The sequence below is a fragment of the Mauremys reevesii genome, linkage group 1, assembly GCF_016161935.1.
Source record: "Mauremys reevesii isolate NIE-2019 linkage group 1, ASM1616193v1, whole genome shotgun sequence".
NCBI lineage: Eukaryota > Metazoa > Chordata > Testudines > Geoemydidae > Mauremys > Mauremys reevesii.
Window position 1 is genome coordinate 224633464 of NC_052623.1, and position 24439 is coordinate 224657902.

Genomic DNA, 24439 nt, shown 5'->3' on the forward strand with positions numbered 1-24439 from the left:
TGGTGTGGCACTGGGCATAGGGAGTCGGAGGGGTGCTGGACAGTGGGTTGGGGGGGGTCTCTGGGTGGGGGGGCACTGGGCGAAGGGAGTCAGAGGGGTACAGGGCAGGGGGTTTGTGGGGGTCTCTGGGTGGTGTGGCACTGGGCATAGGGAGCCGGAGGGGTGCTGGGCAGGGGGTTTGTGGGGGTCTCTGGGTGGTGTGGCACTGCGCATAGGGAGCCAGAGGGGTGCTGGGCAGGGGGTAGCATGGTGCAGCATGGGCCCACCCCCAAGGGGAAGAAGCATAATGGCAGTGCAGGGCTGGGCTGGACAGCGTGTGTCTGGCAGCTCCTGGTTTGTAAACAGTGCCCTTGTACTGGGCTGGGTGGAGTGGGGCTGTCCCTGCCGTGCCATGACTCATATCCCATTGCCCCCAGTCAGCCCCTCGCTCTGAGGCCTCTGCCCCATGCCTCATGTCCCCATTTCCCCCATGGGGACCCACAAATATGTTTAGCACCGGGCCCACAACAGGTTAATCCAGCCCTGTTTGGGGTGCAGGCTCTGGGATGGAGTTGGGGGTGCAGGAGGGTTGCAGGCTATGTAGAGTTTGAGTGACGGGTGCAGGCTCTGACCTGGGGCAGGGAATTCGGGTACAGGAGGGGGTACAGACATGTGGGCTCTGGGAGGGAGTTACCAAATCAGCACGTTGTATAAGAGAAAGGAGCTGCAGTGATTTCATATAGACATAGAAAATGATAGAAGACACTTTTACATAGTCAAAATGTGAGAGGCAGAGTTTGAGGGAGGGAGGGGGCATCTGTACAATATTTCCCCGCATTCAGTCTCCTGGCTGGAGCAGTAAGAGCCCTGCAGCACTTGTATAGGCTAGAGAGGAGCTGCGGTGTCTGAGCTTTGACAGTCTAAGAATTGGGCTGCCGGTGCCTTTAAGACCCAGCCCCAGGAACCCGCCCCCTGCTCCGGGGCTGACACGGGGCACAACTGAAAACAGCCTGTGCCCCCCACCACAACCCCGACACCCCCAGATCTGCGAGCCCAGCAGGTGGCTCATCCCGAGGGGCCACTTCCCCCCCTCCCCCTCCCTAAACGGGGGTTTTGTCCCCGCACAGGGTCTGGCAGCGTCTCCCCCCCCCCCCCGCTTAACCCCGGCTACCACCCCCCACCTCCAATTTTTCCCCTTCAGCCTCTCTCCTGCCGCTGCCTACAGCAGCTTGACCCCCCTGGCCAGTAAATTTCTGTCCCCCGCTCAGACCCTGGCAGCCCCCCCGCTGCGATTTGCCCCCTTGAGCATTTTAAACGCCCCCAAAGAGCAGGCAGCAAATGGTGAGTAGCAGTGAGGGCAGAGAGAGGGCAGCGGCGACAGCGGAGGTTACTGGGCATGCTCAGTTCGGACGCGCATGCTCCGTGCAGCCAAAGTAGCGAATCGGAGCGGTTCATGTTTCTGTCGGTACACCGGCCGGTGCAGGCACAGCCAAGCACTGGGACAGGCGCCGGGGACAGGCGGCAGTGCAGGAGGGAAGGTGAGCGGCAGGGGGTCCGGTCTGGGGGCGTGGCCAGAGGAGGAGCCAAGGGGGGGCGCCTTTTTTGTTTTTTGCTCCCCCTACACTGAAACCCTGGCTACGCCACTGGCCCAGAGCCCATACCCTGTCCCGCAGCCCAACTCCCTGCCCCAGCCCAGTGAAAGTGAATGAGGGTGGGGAAGAGTGAGTGATGGGGGGGGAATGGAGCAAGTGGGTGGAAGGGGTGGGGCATGGGAGGGGCCTCGGAGAAGGGGTGGGTCAGGGGTGTTTGGTTTTGTGCCTGGCTTCTCCTCCAGCAGTCCCTGCCAGATGAACCCTCCCCCAGCAGTGGAGCTCTGTAAACAGAGGAGGGCCACACTGAGCAGCTGAGAGTCAGAGGGAAATGGTCATTTCTGGGACTATGTTGTACGTGGCTCTGTGATGGGGAGTAAAAACCCCATGCAGGAGAGGAAGGGGTTAAGGAACAACTCTGGGCCCGCTCCACCTGCAGTGCATGCCCAGGCTGGGGGGAGGAGCTGAAAGGGGGCACGGAAGGAAGCGGAGTAGCAGGAAGCCAGGGGAGATGAGCGGACAGGCTCTGCAAAGGAGCATGATGGGAGGCCCAGCTGCTGGGGTCCTGACTACTGATGGTCTAGCCGACCTGCTGAGGGAAAAGAACTCGGGCCATTTGTAATGTTGGAGATTTATTCTTTGATTTATTTCATTTACTGGCTTTTGCTTTTCCCTCTTGTGTGGGGAGGCTGGTAGGAAGTGATCCGGGGGGCAGCACATAGCACTCTAGGAGGCAGGACTCAGCTGCCTAACTTTGGGCCCTGGTGGGGCTGGGTTCCCCTAATCACCAGGGCTGGAGGTGAAAAGCCTATACCTGGTACCAGAGACCCAGCACTAGGGAGCCCCCATATCCCAGAGAGTCCAACTCAGGGTCTTTGGCTGGGTGAGGCCTGAAGCTCCTGGCTGGACAGCAGAACCAGCCTTTGTTGGACTCTTTAGATAACCTGGAAGGGTGGAAACAACTTGTGTCCCAGCTGGAGGACCGAGTCACAGAAGGGGAAAGCCTACTGCAGGGCAGGATGGCTGTCAACAGAGAGTGCCAAGACAGAAGAGCACCCACCACTCCCTTGCCTGACCACTAGGTGGCACCTGTGGGACGCAGACCCCTTCAAAGGCACCTAGAGAGATTTACGCAGGCCCTTAGTGAAAGGTGAATAGGGTGACCAGATGTCCCAATTTTATAGGAACAGTCCTGATTTTGGGGTCTTTTTCTTATATAGGCTCCTATTACCCCCACTCCCTGTCCCGATTTTTCACATTTGCTGTCTGGTCACTCTAAAGGTGAACTCTGCAAACATTCCTACAACCCCTGCTTTTTCTGTGGACACAGGGCCCAGCCCCATGGAAGCTGGGGGAAGCCCCCCTGTTTGAATTGCTCAAAATTGGAATAAACAAACCTGCTTTCACCACCAGGGGCAGGATAAAACCCTCTGGACCCAGCCCATCTCCAGTGGCTGTGGTCTCGCCAACTCCCAAGGTTCAGAAATCAGGAGTCTGATCAAAACTCATGGCATTGGCTCAACATTCATGAGATTTTTCAACATTATATTGTATTTTGCACCCACTAGTCCCCACATCAGTTCTGCCTCCCAGTCCCAGTCCCAGTCCCACATTGGCCACCCCCCCCCACCCAGGTCCCAGCAATTAGTGCCACAGCTGGCCCAGCCCCATGTTTACCCATTGTCCCTCAGTGCACCTCTTTCCTCCTGCAGTATCACAGGGTCTTCACTCCCCTCTGCCCCTTCCCAGATTGGGTGCTGCAGGGATGCAGAGGGGAGGAGCAGGGAGCAAGTTGACCCATTGTTCACAAGAAGGGGGAGCAGGTTCACCCTGAGCTGCTCTTTCTGGCCTCCCCCCGCCCCGCTTCTGTGAGGATGGTGTCAGCTGCTCCCGCTCCCACTCCCCTACCCAAAAACAGCTCTGGCCCCTGATGGGAGGGGGGACAGCTTTGTCAGACACCTGCAGCAGCCCTGGTTGGCTGCTATTCCCCAGGAAGGGATCAAGGGGGGGTGGGAATAGCTCAGTGGTTTGAGCATTGGCCTGCTAAACCCAGAGTTGTGAGTTCAATCCTTGAGGGGGCCATTTAGGGATCTGGGGTAAAAACCTGTCTGGGGATTGGTCCTGCTTTGAGCAGGGGGTTGGAGTAGATGACCTCCTGAGGTGAGGTCCCTTCCAACCCTGGTATTCTATGATTCTAAGTGGGGAATGCAGCCAATCAGAGGGATTTCCCCAGGGCAGGATTTGAAATGCACAAGAGCTGGAACCTTGAGTCATTCCCAGACTGGTTCCAGCTGGGGCCAAAATTGTGTCACTAGCCATGAAATCCCAGGCATTGGCTGCTGTGCTAAGAGCACTGCAGTAGTGGAGCAGTAGCCCGTGCTGCAGATCCCAGACTGTCATGACTGAGGCAGCAGCACCTACAGGAGGAGTAGGAGACCTCTCCCTCCACGACTGGAGTGATGCAAGTGCGGGGGGGGGGGGCAGCGCTATTGCATAGGAGCTAAGGGAGATGAGGCCCAGAAGAGAGAGACCAACCAATAGCTAAACATGCTGCATGAAAATAGCAACCAACAATTATTAGATGTGACTGTGCTTCCTTTTCTGACATGGTGCCATGGGCAGGAAAAGGCCATTGCAGTAAAATGGTGCTGGAACAGAATCTCCTTGCTGTTGGGTGGAGGCCAAGCAGAGGCGCTTGCTGATGTGACCATTCTGGGTGGTCCCTGGATGCCAGATAGAGCTGACCACCAATGCCCCTCAATCCTGATGTGCAGCCCCCTTCTATTCCAATGCTGGACTCCCCCCACAGCTCTGCCTGTGCCCCTCAGTCCTTCCCTGCAACCCTCCTGCTATTCCAGCCTGGGGCTCCCCACACAGCTCTGCCAATGCCCCTCAGTCCTGCTCTGGAGTCCCCCTGCTATTCCAGTGCTGAGTTCTTCACAGCTCTGCCCATGCACCTTGGTTCTGCTCTGCATGAGCTCCTGCTCTTTGCTGAGTGTGTCAGGGTGGACCAGCATTGTGGGAAAAACTGTCATTCGAATTGAAGATGATTTCAATTTTCTGGCTTCTAATGACCTGTCTCAGTCCAGTACCTAATGGGACAGGTGCTCCCTAGAACCACCATCAGGATATTACCCTCTTGTTTACTGTCTCATCACAGCAGTGATGGACAGACCACGGCCACTGAACTGCCTGTCATCCCAGACGAGTTCCCTCAGGACAGAGTGATGCATGCTGGTGACCCAGGGTGTGCATGTGTAGGAAGCTGGCCCTTGCTACTGTCCTTGCTCTGCTTGGTCTGAGGTTAAAGAGAAGCCATTAGTGCCCCAGGCTGTCAATCTGGCAGCATTTACCAGTGCTATGTTTTAAAACAAAAACTAGAACCTCGCGGATGTAAAGACGTTCAATCTGCTCTAGGAAGAGAAGAAATTCGAGACAAGGACCAGGAGACACGGGTTCCATAGGCGCACAGCACACAGGCATCCATAGTACAGTTTATTCATTTTGCTTTTAATACAGTAGGAACTGAACCAAAACCGTGGAAGCAAACTCCCTGCTGCTCTGGGGAATCAGGATCCAAATCTGAACTTTGTAGGTCAGGCCTTTCCTTGAGTCCTAAAGAAATCCCACGCAAAGGAAGAAACCAAGGCAAGGAAGAGATCATAGAGGTCCCAGCACAACTTGAGGGGACCGTTTTCTCCAGCTCTTCCTCCTTCTTTCTTACCTCCTTGCTTCCAGCAGATGGATCCCACCTGGATGTGACCCCCAATGGCTTTGCTCTCCTCTTTGCATGTCCTGACCCATTAATTTGGCTCTCCTGGGTTACAGCCCAGTTCCATGCTATTGCGCCTCAAGCCACGTTTCCCCTTGAGAAGATGAGTGCAGATCAAAAGAAGGAGAAAAAGCGAAGGGGAACAGAAATGAGCCTCATAGAAAAGAGGCCAAAGCTGGGAAGTTCTTCCCCTACCAGCAGTGATGCCCAGATTGAGGAATTCAGGGCCCAGAGCCAGAGGGCTTTACTGGGAATCCTCCTCCTTGACATCTGCAGAACAAAAGAATAAGTATCAGAGGGGTAGCTGTGTTAGTCTGTATCCACAAAAACAACAAGGAGTCCGGTGGCACCTTAAAGACTAACAGATTTATTTGGGCATGAGCTTTTGTGGGTAAAAAATCCACTTCTTCCTCGTTGTTTTTAAAAGAATAAGAACATCCACGATGCTGGATGAATTTAAAGGACTCAGGGAATGAGATACTCCGTCTTCACTAATATCCATGTGGTCAGTTCCAGTCCTGGGCTAAATTGGGATGGTGTGGGACTGCATCATTAAAGTGGATTGGAAATGGGGGACATAGTCTTTCATCTCTAGGTGGCATGTTTAGATCCAGCCCATTAACCAGGTCTCAGGGGCTTGGATACAGATCCCATAACCTCTCCATCACTGGTTGAAATTCAGTCCTACATCAGAGAGGACTGAATGCCTAGAGTTGTGCAGGAATGAGATGTGGAACTTTGTACCACTAGGGTACACAGCACATGGGGAAACCGAGCAGCAGGAGGTGCAGTGATGTGTCCAGTGTCACACAACAGGTCAGTGGCAGAGCAAGGAATAGTACATCATAGTTCTACTTACGGGCCCCTGCTCTAACCATTCAATATGCTGCCCCTACGAGGGTGTATCCATGCCACACCTACCTGAGCTGCAGGGAGCGTTGTATTCTGTAATCGCACTGTCACCTGTATGAGGGAGGAGAATTTGCTGTGAAATGCAGAACTGCACAAGACCTGGAGCTTGCTCCCCTTTAGGACAGCAATCTCTAGTGACTTCAGTTCCCTGCCACATTCTCTTCAGTGCCTAGATTGGCAGGACAAGCATCTTCCCAACATCCCTTGGGAAAGGAGAGTGACCAATGGCCACTGGGGTTACTACAATACTCATGAGAGGCATAAACTTAAATTCTGCCTCCAGATTGGTCAGGGTTTGTAGCGTTAAAGGCTCCTTTAAATGTATAGCTGGGGTAAAGTCCCATTCCTATCTCATTAAACAAGAGCCAAATATTGCCAGGAGACTTGAGGAGCTGGAGGTGGCAGAGTAGATTAACAAAAAAGCCCCATTTCTACCAAGACCTGAGTTAAGAGCCAGAGCAGGCCACAATTGCATTGAATTTGGTTTTCTCCACATCACAAAACCAACATGGTGACAGCCTGCCTCTGCTCAAGAGAGGAAAAAGGCATGATCAAGGCATTATGCAAGTCAAGTCTGGGAGGTTGTATGTGGGAGCCCCAGGACTGGAATAACGGGGGGGGGGGGCGCAGGACAGAGAGGAAGGGGCAGAGCTGTGTGTGTGGGCAGAGGAGAGGCTGGTGACTTATCTCTCTGACAGTGAGATCCTACCTGGCTGGTAATAATCATAGACCGTCACTGTCGCTGGCTTCAGGTTCTGCACTTTGATCTCTTTTTTCACAGAGATTTTGAAGCTGACTGGCGACTTGTCCAGCTAAGGAAGAACAGTGAAGGGAACGAGGAAGATTATGATCATGCTCACCCCAATCCCAACTGTATCTCCCCCACCCCCCAGTAATTCCCCTGTCTCCACAGTGTCAGGTCTCCCATTCACTCTCTCCTGCTTGCCCTTAGCCCCAGCTGTACCCACCACCCTGTGCACCCTGGTTGTCTCACGTGCACCCGCCTATTCCGTGTTGAACTGATAGAGCCCTGCACTGCACTCACCTCCTCCAGGTAGATGGTGAGTTTGCTGGGCTCGATCTCCGTCTTCTTCACCAGGGGCATCCTCTCCAGCTGCCAGGGAGCAGGAGAGATGAGCGCAGTTTAGCATCAGCTCATTGGACTTTACTGTGAACTCACCCATGCCAGTGTCGGTGAGGGGCCCATGGTGTTACATCCGTGTAAAACTGTGGTGAGTGACATCAGAGCCAGGCCCAATGAGTCTCATGGCCCCGGCCTAGGGAGGGTGTCACACTCTACAGACCCCCCTCCTCCCATGACTGTATTTCACAAATCCCTTTGCTCCATTAGATAAACAAATTCTGCCTCATGGATGTGGGAGGGGGTAGCAAGTTTTCCAGCACATGAGAGTGCTGGAAAACTTGCTGCCCCCTCCCCATCCATGAGGCGGAATGTGGCCTTCCTGATTACGACAGTACTGGGTTTGCCGGGAGAACATAGGCTACAAGGTGGGGGCCTCTGTCAGGTTTAGAACATACCCCCATAACCAAATGCAGGCCAGCTCGATCTCTTCAGCAGGAACACACAACAGAGCTGCCTGGTTTCCTTCTGGTATCGTGTGACATGTCCCATAGTGACTTCCTTGGACTAAGTGTTGCCTTAGGATATAACCCTAGACATCGTGACAGACCGCATGGCAGTGCTGTTTTGAGATATACTGGGATGTGTCGTGGTGCAACTCCTTTGGATTCAATGTTGCCTCGTGATGTAACTGAGAACATGGCCAATCTCTGCATTTAGTGGAGTCTCAATATACAGTATTGAGACTCCAGTATACAGCTCCATGGGTGGAGCTCTCTCCATAAACTGTCCTGAAGCACTGGTGGTTTCTGACTGAGTCATGCACGGAACATAGGGTCCCTGTATGATTGGGGAAGGACGGTTGGGGTGGGGACATCTCACCTTCTTCAAGGACTTCTTCACGGGGATGAACCCTGAGAGCATCGTCACCTCTATCAGGGCCATGTTGCTACTCTCCCGATCTCCGATGTAGCTGAAGGAAGATGGGAGAGAAGGTGCAATGAGAGGGATGGTCAGTGTAGCAGTCCTTGGAGTGGGTGATGAACACCCCCTATCACCCAGTTCCAGAAAAGCTGAGTCCCCTCCAGCCAATGGAAGAGAGAGCAAGAAACCCCTCCCTCGTACTCTCTACCCTGCCTTGTCAGCGTGGGAGAGGGTTTGTCCATCTTGAAGTAACTGGTCAGTCAGGGTTCATGTTTCACTCTCCCCCGTCCCAATTGCCATTTCCCAGGGATGAGGTCACTGAGCAAGAAGTGATAAAAGATCTTAGGCTCCATAGCTGGTGATAGGCCTGGTCCCCAGCCTCTCACCTCTTGCCATTAGGCCTCAGGAGGGAGAATGGGTGAAGCTGTTTGAGGTCAGAGCAGCCAGTGGTCTCAGGAGCATGGAAAGTATGGACCAGGATAATCCCCATCCAGAAGATTGAACACGGGTGGAACTGGACTCTCTCCTCCCTCCATGTGTTCCCCCTCTTCCACAACGCTCTCGTGGTTCTCACACAGAGCAGAGGGGTTGCATGAGGACTGTCCTGAACAGCCATGTCCTGCCTATAGACTCTGGGCTGCTCCAGCCCATATTGCCACAAGCCTGCAGCAGCAGGGGAGCTCCTGCTCCCAGAGGCCCATTATGAGTGTGATGCTCACTGCTTATGACCCCATGAGCTGCTTCATGCTGACTGAGATCTCTGGGAGGTTGCTTGAGACCCTGAGCATGATGCAAGTTGCCCCCTTCTCCTGAGTAAAAGAAAATCTGCAGCTGCTGTCTCTTAGTCCCCTCCTCCCTCCCTTCCCCCCAGTTCTGGACATATTAAGGGCTGGGACAATATGGAAGAAGCACGGGAAGAGGAGAAGGTCAGACAGTGCATCTCAGTCCCCACTGCCACAGAGCTCCATTGGGCAGCTTTTCATGGCGTTGCCAATGTTGCCCCAGCCCTGTTGCAGAAAAGGGAGCCAGGGGAGAGACAGCACAGAAACAGCACAGGCAGGGATCCCATACCTGACTTGCACGTGGAGCTCAAAGCGTTTCCTGGCAGCCCAGTTGCACTCCTCAGGTACTGTCTTCACATCCAGGACAAAGGTTGCTTTGCTCTCTGGGGGCGGGACATTATAGCGCAGTGTCGTCTGGGGGGAAGAATTTGTCTATGTAGTGCCCTGAGGGCTTGCTACGTAAACAGACCCATCTACACCACAGGCTTCTCACCAGTTTGTCACCAGCTGGTACCTGGCTGACCCCACACAAGGGTTTGTGTCCAAATACAACATGGTTAACCTATGGAGCCAAATGCATCCCTGGCATAAGGCCTTTGACTTCAATGGTTACACCAGGGATAACTCTGTGGGGAAGCTGCTCATGAGCCTGGCTTTGCACAGCTGTCAGATGGTAGCTGGGTTCTAAGGATATAGGCAGGACTAACTGTGTTAGTGTATCAGGCGTTGTTGCAGCCATGCTGGCCCCAGGATATTAGAGATAAGGTGGGTGAGGTAATATCTTTTATTGGACCAACTCCTGTTGGTGAGAGACAAGATTCTGAGGTACATAGAGCTCTTCTTAAAGTCTGGGAAATGTACTCAGGCCCGGTCTACACTAGGAAATTAGGTCGGTATTATTAGGTTGCTCAGGGGTGTGAAAAAATCCACACCCTGAGCGATGCAGGTAAACTGATCTAAGCCCCGGTATAGACAGTGCTATATCGATGGAAGAATTCTCCTGTTGACATAGGTACTGCATCTCAGGGACAAGGAGTACCTACGCTGACAGGAGAACCTTTCCTGTCCGCATAGGTAGCATCTTCACTGACACGCTATAGCAGCACAGCTGTAGTGTTTTAAGTGTGGACAAGCCCTCAGAGTGTCAGCTAAATACAAGGTTGAACAGATAGTTTAAACTAAGTACTTAACACATATTTCAAGGGACCATTCAAGGTGAAGCGGCCAGTTAACACCTCTCTAGTCATAGACGGGAAAGGGAAAAAAAGATGGGAGGAAGGGGAGGATTAGGGGTTATAGATTGTTGTAATAAGGCATAAATCTAGTATTTTGATTCCATGTTTGTTTTTTAGCATCTAGCAAAGCCAAGTTATGAGGTTAATCTCCCAGGCTCATTTCAGAAAGTGTGCAGATTTCCTTTGAGGACAAGGACTGAGAGGTCAGATATGGAGTGACTGCTTTGTGAAAGGTGTTCTCCCACGGATGTTAGGGTGTTTTGTCTTTTATCATTTTCCTTGTGAGTTCATTTGAGAGTGTAGTGATTGTCTGGTTTCACCCACATAGTTGTTATTGGGGCGTTTAGTGCACTGGACGAGGTACATCACATGCTGTGATAGCCATATGTAGGACCCAGGGGTCTTGAAAGGTGTGTTGTGGGGGTGCTACACAACTAAAGATATTATCTCGCCCACCTTGTCTCTCAGTGTATCAGGGTTAGACAATTCTCCTCCCTTCCCCATCTCTGTATGGGATGACATCCCCAAGGGACATGCATCATGGGGCAGGTAGCCACAGTCCTCACCCCATCAGCTGTTACAAGGATTATTGGGACTTGATGCAGGAACCAAGGGTGAAATTATATGGCGTGTATTCTGCAGGAGGTTTATCATAGCTGCATAGAATCTAGGAACAAAGAACCGCTCATATTCTCCCAGAACATACCAGGGCACAGCATAGTAGTTGTGGATGGGCCAGCAGGGCTGACACATGCTCCTGCAGGGAAATGCTGTTGTGTGGAGGCACTCAAGCCGTGTTTGTTGTAACTACTGCTAGTGACCATGCCAAAGCCCCCTGAGGCTCAATCTTTAGTATAGACAGGGTCAAAGGCAGACCCAGACACAGAATAAAGACCGACAGATACAGAGTTGGGCCAAATCCTGCTCCCCTGGGAGACAGGGCAAAACTCCTATTGATTCCAATGGGCCGTCACTCACCTGCACGTACACACAGCCATTCCCGACTGCCTGCACCACGTACTCCCCTGGGACTTGATGGAGCGATGCCTGCTGCAGCACCAGCTGGTTCTTCTTATCCACGTGGAACTCCTGCGGGAAGCCCTCCTTGGATTTCACCGTCACCTTTACCCCTTCTGCTTCGTGGTACGTCAGGGCTGCGTATCTGGCCAAGGCCTGAAGGGCAACCACCGTGTCCTGGGGAAAGAGAGACAGGCACCTCGCTGTGTGTGTCACGTCTTTGCAATCAAGAGTCAACACTTTGGAGTGACGGGGTCTGTGCACTGTGGGGCACTTGCACCAGCATGCACACTCCAGCCCTGATTCCAGTGCCAAGATCCCAACTCTCGGCTCACAAACAAACAAGATGTACATCATCCAGGCCACAAGCTGCCAGATTCCCACCCCCAGCTCTCATTACAGCATGATCCTCACCACAGGTCAGCAGCATGGGGACTGACACTCCAATCCTCCAAGCACGGCAGGTTACTTGTAACCCTCCCTTTAGGGTTTCATTGCCAGGTTAGGCTCATGGCCCCGGATTCCCCAAGCATGCAGGGTCTCTCTCTCCCTCCATTTCTGAGGGAGCCAGGTGGTACCTGAGTGGAGGCAAAGCCCCCATAGGGGTTCTGTTGTTTGGTGAGCCAGCGCACAATCCGGGAGGTAGCTGCGATTTCTGCAGCTGACACCTCTGGCTTGGAAATGTGAGCTAGGAGGATGTAGGCCACTGTCTCAATTAATGAAGAATCTTCCACCACCTCTTCAGAGTCCTCCTCATCATCTTCCTGGGGCGAGTCCTCTCCTGAGGTGGGAGGAAAACAGTGGAGGAGAACATACGTCTGACAGAACAGCAGCTCACTATGTTCTGGGGGCTGAGAGTCCACTTCACACCCGTCTGGGGCACTTCCTAGTGCAGTGACTGTAACTGCTTCTGAACCTCTTTATTACATTACACGCTACTGGGCCTGGTTTCATTTCTCCCTTGAGAGCACCGATCCCTTCATTTCTAGGGACACGCAGGTAACTGCTGTGGCCCCCAAATCCAGATGATAGTGGCCTTTCAACGGAGGGTTGTTTGTATTTAAAGTGCAGTTCCCCTCTGAACAGTGACTATGTGAAAATGGCCTCTTCTCACTCAGGAGCTTTGCTCCATGGCTTCAGTGGTAACAATAACACGTTTTTCAACCCCGTCTGCTCTGCAGAGCCAGCACGGCTCAGACGGAGAGAGCAGGATTCCAGTCCTTCCTGTGCATCCATGGAATTATTCAGTAAGGTCCCATCAGGGACATGAGAACAAACCCACAGAAGACTAGGGAGCTGCCCTGGCATCAGTGAGGGCAGAGTTTGCCTCACTGGATCTTCGTAGCAGATGATGATGTGAGAGAAGGAAAGGGCCCAACTTGACTCTCAAAGCCATGAGGGTGTTTGCAGGGCTGGCAGGTTGAAACAAAAACTTTGAAACGGAACCCATGTAATGCTTAATCACTGAGAGAAAGACATGGGAACCTACAATGCGAACAGTAGAGTCATTATTCAGAGCAGGCCATGCACTTTAAGGAAGAGATACAAAACAAGAAAAAAGCTTTTACAGTGACTCATTTAGGTGAAGGCTGTGCACACCGCTCTATGACAGGCTAGAAAACAGCGCTAGAAAGGGCAGAAGCTGGTAGCTCTCTGGGCCACATTGTGGTCTCAGGGTACGTCTGCACCACAATTAAACACGTGCAGCTTGCCTGGGTCAGCTGACTCGAGCTGGGCTCGGAGTGTGGGGCTGTAAAACTGCGGTGTAAATGTTTGGGCTTGGGCTGGAGCCCAGGCTCTGGGACCCTCTCACCTTGTGGGGTCTCAGAGCTCAGGCTGGCTGTTTTATAGGAAAGCCCAGTAGTCTAAGTCCCTCTTACCAGCTCTCCCCTCACTCCTAAGGAACGCTTCAAGAACTTCATGTGGGTAAGGTAAGAACATATGGAAACTGGTAACACCTATATCTGGACATCGTTAACTGGAAGGTCTTTGGGGTCAGTAACTGTAATCGCACCTCGGACAAGACATAGAATTTGATTTTAAACTAACAGAACATACCAGAGATTTTAATCAGCCTGCAGGTCCATATAGCAACACATCCCCAACATGATTTCCATGTGGCCTTTGTTCACACGGAAAGGACAGAATCCTAAAGAACTGACTCTGCAATGTGCAGAGTACCCTGGCCACCATTAAAGCTGACAGAAGTTGAGGGCCCTCTCTACCTTCTAATTGCCACCTTCTAATCCTAACGTTTTCATTCAGGCAAACCTCCCACTGGCTTTACTGAGAATCTGATGGTGCAAAGACTAAGTAAAAACCAAGTAAAGACAATAGGGTTTGGCCCACTGACTCTAGGTTCTGTAATTTGCTTAATTATATTTATATGGGATATTTACCATGGCAACCAATAATGTTCTGGCAGGAAAGATTTGTGATTAGCTACTTCCAAGGTGACACAAGCAGAACAGTTTTTCCAAGAAGTAGCAGAGGGTTTTCTGGAGTCAATACAACTCCATCTGACCCACAGTTTATCTCTGAGCTCTTTCAATAAGAGGCTCTGGCTTCAAGTACTTGGGTGCCAATTGTAACTATATTCATTAAGTGAACAGAAACCACCAGCGAGTGAAACCAAGGGAGGAAGAGAAAAAAAGTTCTGTTTCAGGACAGCAGTGGATACAGCCCTCAAATGTAGTCTAAGATCTCTAAAAATTACTCAGGGAGCATTAAAATGCTTGGATAGACTAGGCAGAATGCACAGCCAGAGAGCTATGATTTTCTCCTCTCACATCTGTTTGACTCTGGTGTAACTCCATTGTTCTCGGTGGAGATACTCCCAATTTAGTTCAGTGCAAATGAAGCTGAGTGAACCCATCGCTCATTAATTATATGGTGTATATTTACAGTGTGCCACATCCTGAGGTCTTTGTTCAGTTCTTACTGGGTGGGATTCTCAGAAGCACCTAATCAGGAACACAGAAATCTAACTGAAATTCTCCAGCTCTTAGTTCTTACTCAGGCAGAACTCCTACTGACTTCACTTCAATGGGGGGGGGGGGTGGTGCCCGACTAATAGCAAAACAAACTGAATAAGGACCTCAGGATTTGGCCCATGGACATCCCAGGAAGTTGGCAGTGCTCAGAACTTGTCAGGATCAGGTGTTACCAACAGCCAGAGTAATTCCCTTTGGGAACAAGTAGCTACTAAAAGAAGCCACCATACCAAGCTGGTCAGCCTGTTGGTCTAGCGGCTCCAGGAGCTGCTGCCTTGTCTCCATATCCTTGGCCAGTGTGAAGACATAAGCCATCAAGGCCTGGGCGTAGGTGCTGTTCACATCGTGTGATGCCTTCTTGAGGCAAAGTAAAGCGTCATCCACCATGGTGCCCTTAGAAAGGAACATGAAGATGGTTAGGCCACGTATAGCTTCCAGGAACTGTTCTCAATCCCCCAGTCATTCTAATACATCCAAGGAACATGTCCTGGAAGGATCTCCCCTCATGGCCCCAAGTCGAGCTTGGAAACAACCGAAGTAGAGTATGTCTCTGTTGGAGTTGGAGGTGTAATTTCCTATTTGGGTAGATGTACTCTTACTAGCTCTCACTGAGTGAGCACACCAAAAACAGCAGTGTAGCCACGGAGGCATAAGTGGTGCCCAAGTCTGTATCATGGGTTTCAGACAGGATCACATGTGAAGCACATGCAGAGTGCTGCCCATGTCACCATGGCAACACTTCTATTTTTAGCACACTAGCTTGATCAGAGCCAGCCAGGTATGTCTGCTCGAGTGGGAATCACACCACCAGCTCCATGTAGACTAGACATACCCAGAGACACAGCTCACAAAGAATCATCCTGGATTTTCCATGAGAAACATTGTAACCTGGGACATGGCCATGTGTGGTCACTTCTGTACAGCATTCATGTCAGGTGGATGTACCCAGTAATGCTCCTGGAAAAATGTTTTCAAACCTGCATGTCTAAGATGCGGCTCCTAAATAGAAATGACCTGATTTTCAGAGGCATTGAGCACTCCCTGTTCCCTTTGAAGTCAATGGGAGTGGTGGGAGTACTGCAGCTTGGAAAACGGAGCCTTGTTTTATTAAGGACCCTAACGTTCAGCACCCAGGTTTGGACGTTCTGCTGCTTGGCTCTTTAATATTGAGTCCCAGGGTCAGATTTTCAAGTCAGCATTAACTGAGTTTCTGGTTTTCTATCTGCAGCTTTGCAGGCGCACTCTAAGCACCTGATAGCACCCATGAAACCAGTAGCTAGATAGTTAAATGATAGCCGAACATGCGCCCCCCACATAACTGTAGGTGCAAAACTACACCTCTGATTATTTACACCACAATTTACAGGTGCAAGAATGAAGGCCAGTGCTGACAATCTTACTCATGGCCTATTAATTCCAGTCTCCCAATAATGTAGGATACTAACAGTTCCCATATTTAATTAAGGTATTTCCCTAGGAAGCGTGGATCAGATACTGCATCTTGCATTGGGTAGGTGGATACTATTTGTATGTTATGTTATTTCCCAAGGAAGGTTGACTTTCACACACAGAGCCTGGTTTCCAGTGAGGGCCCTGATGTTTATTAGGGATGGGGGATTTCTTATGGCTCAAGCACAGAACTGTGAGATAAGGCCACTGGGTTCATTTCCTGACTCTGCCACTGACTTCTTGTACAATCTTGGGCAAGTCACATGCTTTCTCTCTGTGCCAGTTTCCCATCTATAAAAAGCAGATTGTACTTGCCTGCCTCAGCGGGGGATTCTGAGGCTTGATTCATAGGTGGAACATGGTTTGGGCTGTACAATGTGTTATCACTATAACCTGATATTTCAATCAAGTGACCCAGGCAAAAGAAGATCAAATTATCTTGGTCCTCCAGTCCCATGGTGACAGTCAGCAGCTTTGGGGGGAAATAAGAACCTGGGACTTTGAATTTCACACAACATCCACCCAGCACGGGATTGGCAGATTCTTCCTCAAAGAGATGCTCTTCACTTCTGAATCACCAGCCCTTTGCTTTCTCCATGACATACAAAGCAGAAATGAAGTGGCAGTGGATTTCCCTAACTTGGGCCCACCATTCCCTGTACCCTACGGCTCTGGAAGGAGGCTGGGTGGAGGGTTCCCCCAACCCCTGTGAACGTTCAGGAGCTACTCACATTCTTCTCCAGATGGAGCTCCAGCAGTGCGGCAGTGATGTAAGCCGTCAGCGAGATCTCATCGTCCACGCCACCCTGTGGGGTGCACAGAGAAGCAGGAGAAAGAGGTGAAACGAGAGCAGAGGGGCATGCATTACTTCCTTACCATGTGGAAACTGCTTCCAGACATCCCTCAGTAAGAGACATCCCTTTGTCAGATTAATGCTGGCACAGAGGGAGCAGTGAGAAGCAACCGGCACTGTGGCCAAATTTTCATGCTCTGCAAATTGGGTTAGAGAAATCTTTAGCCAGAGAGGTTAATGAGAGGAGGTGCAGAGACCCTGTCTCAATTCCAGGTCCTGATCTCCCCAGATTTGGATTTTCTTGGTCTATGGGATCCCAGAAAGGATTTGGCTCCAAAGATTCACACAATGCTCCATCCATTGCAGCTTGGAGATTTGCTAGGCTCATAAACAATACAGCTGAGCCTTAAACCTTCTTTCTCCATTTACCTGAGCCTCCTCAACTCCCTCTCCTGAGAAGCAGATCTGAAAGAATTTCCTCCTCTGTATGTGCCTGGGGCTGTCTATGCCACCTAGGATGAGTAAAGAAGAAGCCAAAGCTCTGTTGAGGGGCTTGAAGGAGTTGGCCTGACTTCATTACCACTGACAGTCCAAGGCAGGCTGTAACCATAACTCCTGGTAGGGCCTGGCTGATCAGAACTATTTTGCCCTTATCACAGGACATCTCCTAAGTCAAAATTCTACTGAAAAATCTCCATCCAGTTTTTATTTGTTCCATTTGGTCAACTAAGTTTCAGAATAGAGCCAAGGAATGTTCTTGGACTACTGGTCCTCTGGAAGAAACCAGAAGATACCAACAGAGACCAATGGAAGTTTTCTAATGGCATCTATATGTATTTCTACTGGGGGTGAGCCTTCTGCTGGCCTCATGATACAGAAGTGGCCAGTACTTGAGCCAAAGATGCCCTCGTAGCTTGAAGCACTATTCATGTGGGTGCGAGGATGAAGAGGTGACTATCAGGGGAGGCAAAAGAAAGATACTTTAGCCTCAGTCATCTATCCTTCCCTCATTGACCTCCAGCTCAGAGATGTCATCTCAGGTGAATTGAGCCTGGGTGACCCAAGGACCCCTTGGTGCCAACTGGCAGAGGGCATAAGGGATGCATAAGAGTTACAGGGATCCCCTGGGTCTGATATCTACCGAATAGCACAACAATGGTGATATGTAAGGTTCCTGCTGAAAGCCAGCAAACCAGTGGTCATCATTCTCACTGTGAACAGCGCGACTTGTCTCACTGTGCAGATAAGGGGGTGCATGCTCTTCTGCAAGTCAGTAACCCACTGGTTGACATAATCGTTACAAAATGTATGCATGGATAATATTTAAGGAGTTATGTGTATGTACACTGAAAATTATGTTTTTAAAGTCTGTGACTTAGGGCTGGTCACCAGAAAGTAACAGACAGGTTCCTGTTAGGCAGGAGGTAAAGGACGCTTATCTCTCTGTCAAAATATATGTATAGAATGTATTGTCCGCGTCGCAGTTGAGGCCAATCTACAGACTGAGCCAAATGCTAATCAATAGATTGTGCAATCAACAAGAAAGGAACATACAGGAAGAAACAACCAGTTTGGGGGGGTGGGGAGCATCCTGTTCATCGGTAAAGGCAATGAATTCTTTGAGGATAACTGGGGGTGCAGAGGTACACCTGGCATCTTTCACCTAGGAGGCGAACTGGCAGCATGACTTGTCTCATGAATGGAAGATCCCAGCTGAGCCTGGCTGAAAAATGCTGGAAGGACTTTGGGGTCGATCATTGCTCTGTAAGAGTTGTCAGTCAAGCCTATATTCTCAAATGGGTGTTATGATTTTATTTTAGATATAACCTTGTATTTCCAGTACTCCTGCTTGCTGTCAGTCCAGTCTCTTCTCTTCATTAAATAAACTTTCTCTCGTTTTCACTGTAAACATGTCTAAGTGCTGTGTGTTAAGTGGAGTGGGCATCTGAGGTGGAACTGGTAAGCTGGAGCATACTGCTTCTTTGGAAGCAATGTATCTGTGAATTCTGTGTGCCCAGTGGACCAGGGGCTGGACACTCCAGGGCGATGCTCGGTGGGCTACTGTGTGCCTATCGCCAACCTGTAGTGTGACAGTGAGCCCTGCGAAGCGGAATTCTTGTGTTGCCAGTGGAGCTGGGAGCTGACCAATGGCAGGCACAGACAAGGCTTCCTCATGCTAAGGGCAGGTAGTAGAGAGATGCTTCACAACTCTGTATACTCCAGGAAGCATCACAGCAATTTATGGCTTACAGGAGTTTCTGCTTCCTCTTGGGGACGTATGGAGAAAGGAGATTGGAGATTTAGATCTCTTTGTGGCTGGGTGCAACCACACTACCTGAACTACCAGACAGGGAACTACTCACTCAGGTATCTCCAAGGGTAAAGGAGCAAGGCAGGGCTGAGCCTGCAGGGCCAATCTGGCATTCAGAGGAGAGCCAGGGAATGTGACAGTTATAGCTCCATGGTACTCAGAGAGGGAGAGTGGAGCTCCCCATCTCATTGATAGAAAGCTGGCTTGGAGCCTGAGCTGGGCCTTTTCTCTTTGACAGACTCAAGGAATTCTAGCTGATTAGAAAAAACTTTCATATCTTTTGTTACAAGCTGCGCACAGTAAAGACTAGATTCTCCGATCAGTGAGACCGGCACAAATCTGCAGTAACTCACTCCACTAACATCAATGCAGGGCTCCACACTCACCCAGGAGTAACCGAGAGTAAAACCCAGGTTTAAGGCTCAGGAAATACAGCCTCAGGGAGGAAAATCTCACTTTGCACAAGGCTTATTTGCTGCTTCCCTCCACCAATCTGCAGTCAGTTGTTCTACTACAAGTGCGGTTCTATTCTGAAAAGTGACCATGTAAAAATGGCCCTTTCTTCGACTGGCTTCCTGTGTGTCCTCAGTCAGAATAGCCCTGTAGAGCTAGCATAGCCCAGAGAGAGAGCTGGGCTCTATTCCTGCCTGTGTGTCATCAGCAGAATAATTTTCTGAGTCTCTATCATTTACAGCCAGGCAAACTTAACGAAAAGGGGCTGCACAGGTGTCAATGAGAATGTAACGTGCTCTGCAGAACCTTTATGGCCGGTGATGATGTGAGAGAAGAAAAGAGCCCAGACTGACTCTTCGAGACTAAAGTGGGCTTTCTGGGGCATTAGTTAGAAAATAGTATCTGTATTTTATAAACAGAGCCCATTTGATGTGGATTCTCCCAGAGACAATGAACATGGCACCCCAGGGTGCCGTTCTAATAGTCACTTTTCAGATTCAGAGGCAATCCCCTGAGGCGGTCCAGAGGAGATCAAATCAGCAAGAGAGAGGACACTGATGTTATAACACACTCGTTTCAATTACAGTTCATTCTAGCTAGCAGTGTGGTGGGAGAGTGCTTCCCTGTGGCAAGTGGGAGCAGAGAGCTGTTCTGTGGGAGCTGCCGGGTACCCAGCTCTCCTCCTCACTACTAGGGTTTCTCCCACTCCTCCACTGTCCATACCTTCAGGGCATTGTTGAAGAGCTTCCCCACACTCCGGAAGCAGCCGTTGGGCAGCTGGTTCTGTCCCAGCCAGCGGACAGCATCCTGTATGTGCTGCTCATCGATGTACAGGTAGGGGCTGGCCTGGCCAAAGGACCGGGCCACAAAAGCCGTCAGCCTGCAAACAGAGAGCAGAGGAGAAAGGATCTTTGTATCTATTGGCCTCAGAAGCAGGAAGGCTCATACCATTCATACTCCTGGCCATAGGCGTGGCTGGGTGGCCCCAGTTCTGCTCACTCACCAGGTGTTGCCGTTGGCATCATGCTTCCCAAAGGCACTGTAGGAGCCATTGTCATGTTTGTAGAGCAGCTGGTGCTGGTAACCTGGGGAGACAGGAGGAATGTGATGGTCTCTCAATTCTGAGGACTTGCAGCACCCCCTGAATTATAGCCAGGAGGTGAATTCCGCAGGATTGCCCCACACCTACAGAGAGCATCTCGTTCCCTATCAGATCCTGGCAGCTTGAACAGGTGCCTGAGCCTTAGCACATCCCACTGGAGAAGCAAATTCTTTTTCAAAACACATTTAAATCTTATTTCCTCCAAAGGGCTGGTAGGTACCATGCACTGTTGGGATAACCCTCGTGTGTGGGAGACCCTGGTGCAGTGATCTAAGCCATGGTTTGAGCTCTAACTGTGAGCAAAAAAATGTTGCCAGAACATGTGAATTTTCAGAAGGGCTGGTTTTATTCTGGTAGCTGTATCTCAGGAACCCCTTCGTCAAATGGCCCCAAATTTGGATCACTGACCTTACACCAAATCCCCATGAGGTACACCAGTTTTCAAGGCAGTCTGCATAACTGTATGGATTTTAGAGCACTTAGAACAGTCAAGCTTTAAGCAGAAAGCTGGTCTTAATTTTAACTATAGAGGAGTTATCATTCTGTATAAGTGCTGTTTGTTAAAAAGCATGGTCTTTCCTTCCATGAGGCTTATTCCTTGTGGCATCTTGTTATGGAACAGATCCTCACAGTTCTCCCAATGCCCCTCAGTCCTGCCCTGCTGCAGCTCCATGCTATTCCAGTCCTGGGCTCCTCACACAGCTCTGCCAATGCCCCTCAGCCATGATGTAGAGCATCTTCCTTATACCAGAGGAGGAGAGAGAAGGGCACTGCTTACCGGTCTTCATGAATCCTAGTGCCTTGTTTCTGATCTCCGGGGTATCCTGTTTTGTCTTCTCCAAGTATTGGAGTACAAAGATGTTTGGAGCAAACAAGACCATGTTCTGTTCACCGCAGCCAAAGGGCAAACGAAGTAGCTGGTGTAAGTTCTGTAAGGCTGCGCCCATGATATCCCCTGGAAGTTGAGGATGGAGAGAAAACACGTGAGAGCAGCTCTATCATCCAGTGTTGTTCCTAACGCTTCTAAACCATGAAGGGAATCTGGATATGCCCTGACATCACATCACGGAACAGAGAGTTGATAATCGCTCTCTCTATGGACCTGGTGTGGCTCTTCCCTGGTATACTGAGTTTAGCTCTGGACACCACGGCCTAGGTCCTCAGAGGTATTCGGTTCTCCCAACTTCCATTGATTTTGAAGCAAGTTAGGGGCCTAAATACCTTTGAGGATCTGGGCCCACAGCACTAGTAATACACCAATACTCTGCAGGGAATTCAGTGAAAAGCAGGGGTGGATGTAGCCTCCTGATTCAGGGGATGCACTATACTAAACTGCTGTGGGGCACTGAACACCTGCAGCAGCACATGCCACCCTGGCACCCCAATCCTAATCCCAGCCTGGTGCAGAGGGGAGGTCCCTGGAGGGAGCAGGGCTGGAGCACGAGCCAGCCCTGCACTCCCCTCACAGCAGCAACTCCTGTTCCATGGGGCTTTGCCCAGCTCTCTGCTCGGGGCGTCGTGACCTGGGAGTGGATCAAGCTTCGTGGGACAGGAGCTACCACTGCCGAGTGAGTGTGGCTCTCAAAACCACACCACACTCCAGGACCCGCACTCCAGACCAGGCCAGGAGAAGTGTATGTTTGCCTGTTTTCCCACCCTGGTTTTCATGATTTCTGTGGGTGCAGTTGAACCCATGAACCCACACTAGAGCAGCCCCCGGAGAAAGAAATACACTGATTATGGGGTTTGAGGGATTATGTATAAGGAGATACTAAAAGAACTAAGTCTGTTTCCTTTGGCTAAGCAATAACTAAGGGGAGTGGAGAGATGAAAACCCTCTACAGTTATCTGTAGGGTGGCAATGCCGAGGAGAGAGAGAGGATTTATTTGTGGCAGGGATTGCCAGAGACTGAAACTGGGATGAAATTTGTGCAAAGGGTGGAATTCTCAGGCTCGGTTTCAAGAAATCTTTCCTAATGTTGAGATCCGTGGCATGGTCTCCCCAAAAGACTGCCTTTCCCAGTCTAACCGTTTGGGGTCCTTTTCGTTCTGGATAGTTCTTCCGGGAGGGCAGTGGCTCCAGAAAAGGATTCTGGTTTTTGATATAGCTTTCAGGAGCTATAAGCTTCAGCCATGTCTGATGGAGGCCTGAGGTTGGTGCAGCATTAGTGCCAGATGCTGCATGATATCTTCCCCCGAGAGCAAGGGAATAGGGAAAGGGTCTTCACCAATGACAGAGACAGTGGCTCGGCCTGATCCTTCCAAGACTCCTTCTGGCAGCTTCAGGGAAACTTCATCAGTAACTGGGTCCTCTGAGAGAGACAAAACCCAAAAATTAACAATGTGGGAGATTGGGGAAAGTGGTAATCAAGGGCCCAAGACAGCAGGAGGAGGCACCACTCAGAGAGTGTGAAGAAGGAAGACCCCAATCGAGATAGTGAAGGTCCTGGCAACATGACCTGCGCATACAAACAGCATGCACTTCTCACCCTGGGGAGCTGCTCCTCACAGCACGGAGTCAGCGTGGAGTGTAACCACGGCATGGGCATGGTACTCATGCCTGAGAGCGCCTGTCTCTCGAAAGGGGATGGTGCTCACGGTGCTTACTTTCTGAACAGTTGCCTCCACTATTTGGGGCCCAGAAATAACATAGAAGCCTCCATTACAAGCCAAAGCAATCAGGGGACTAGTCCATCCATACCTGTAGCACACAGGAAGACATTGTGAGTCTTCTCTTTGAGAACACCACCCGGCTATGGAAGGAAAAGGAGTGTGAGTCTGAAAGGAGATGACAGAAAGGCAAACCGCTGTCCCAATGCCAGCCTGTCTGTGCCTGAGGGGGGCTACTCACCCCCTGATACCTCATTTCCCCTCCGTAACCCCACTGCCTGAGTGCCACTGTATCTGTGCCCAAGGAGAACTAATCTCGCCCCACCACCTCGTTTCCCCTCCCTGGCCCTGCTGTCCTGGTGCTGGTCTATCTGTGCTTGAGGGGCTGATGTCCCCCTGCAGCCCCACTTCCCTCTCTGACCCTGCTGTCCCAGGGCCAGACCCTCCTGTTGCCTTTCAAGCCTGACTGACCTTGACAAGCAGAGATCGTATCACCGTGTCGGTCCGTCCCCGTGGGGGCGTCACGGCGATCTCATTGCCACACAGATCATGTGACTCCTGTGCCTCGCAGCTCATGGTGACATTCACCTTGCCTGAGGAGGCAACAGGAGAGCATCACTGAGGGCTCAGAGCCAAGACTGGCAAAGGGGAGGGGGCGAGAGAAACACATGGGCAGAGAGATGGACATTCAAATTTCCCCCTGCCCCTACTGCCCTCTCAACTGCCTCACCCAGTTTGGTGGCTGTCACATTCCAGGAGAAGGTCTTGGCTTCATTGGCACAGAGGCAGCTGGTGTATTGGCAGTCTGAGCAAGACTCCACCTGGAACTCAGGAGACTCTGCCAGGCTGGTGTGCACCTGAGCATGAGGGGAACAAACACAGGAGCAGCATGTTAGTACTGGGCACCCATCTGTGTGGGAAGTAGGGGTGCGGGGGGGGCTGCAGCACCCCAAGTTTTTCACCTGGGATCCCAGCTGCCGGCCTCATGCCCCTGCCGCCCAGGGTCCCGGCCACCAGCTCCGCACCCCTGCTGCCCAGGGTCCCGTCTGCTGGCCCCGCTACTGCCTGGTGGCTCACTGCCAGCCCTGGGTCCTGCTTAGCCACTGGTCCCACTCAGCCACCAGCCCCATGCCTGGGGCCTCGCTGCTGGCCCAGGGTCCCACTCAGCCATGGTGTCCCAGCCACTGGCCCCACATGCAGGATCCTGGCCGCCTTACCCCATCTCTGCTCCTGGCCCAAGCTCTAGGGGGTGGTGAGAGTGCAGACGGGGTAAGAGGGGTGCAGCTCCGCACCCTCACTCCAAAAAGTGTTCCAGCGCCACTGTGGGCACCTGGCAGCTATCCAAGGACGAAGGAACCTCTGGTACTATGAGACATCAGTCTACATGGTGTGAACCAGATGTGCATGACCGGGGCACTTCAGAGTCTAGTGTACTCA

The 24439-nt window shown here is 51.2% G+C and overlaps 1 protein-coding gene across 2 annotated transcripts in view; it reads right to left on the reverse strand.

Moving 5' to 3' along the window:
- Positions 1-5057: 5057 nt before the first annotated feature.
- LOC120404367 (alpha-2-macroglobulin-like protein 1) overlaps positions 5058-24439 on the reverse strand; it is a 49554-nt gene continuing 30172 nt past the window's right edge. The window contains exons 21-38 of one of the 2 annotated variants that reach the window (XM_039536763.1): positions 23733-23859; positions 23474-23595; positions 23094-23145; positions 22621-22704; positions 21171-21347; positions 20294-20375; positions 20014-20170; positions 16465-16539; positions 14515-14677; positions 11870-12072; positions 11253-11468; positions 9329-9453; positions 8216-8306; positions 7298-7366; positions 6962-7064; positions 6262-6303; positions 5536-5610; positions 5058-5434 (exon numbers count right to left, since the gene is read on the reverse strand). In XM_039536763.1, coding sequence (XP_039392697.1) covers positions 5585-5610; positions 6262-6303; positions 6962-7064; positions 7298-7366; positions 8216-8306; positions 9329-9453; positions 11253-11468; positions 11870-12072; positions 14515-14677; positions 16465-16539; positions 20014-20170; positions 20294-20375; positions 21171-21347; positions 22621-22704; positions 23094-23145; positions 23474-23595; positions 23733-23859 — 1914 coding nt within the window. In that variant the 3' untranslated portion in view covers positions 5058-5434; positions 5536-5584. Of the gene's footprint in view, positions 5611-6261; positions 6304-6961; positions 7065-7297; positions 7367-8215; positions 8307-9328; positions 9454-11252; positions 11469-11869; positions 12073-14514; positions 14678-16464; positions 16540-20013; positions 20171-20293; positions 20376-21170; positions 21348-22620; positions 22705-23093; positions 23146-23473; positions 23596-23732; positions 23860-24439 lie in introns of both variants that reach the window. The other variant, XM_039536756.1, reaches the window with a different exon arrangement.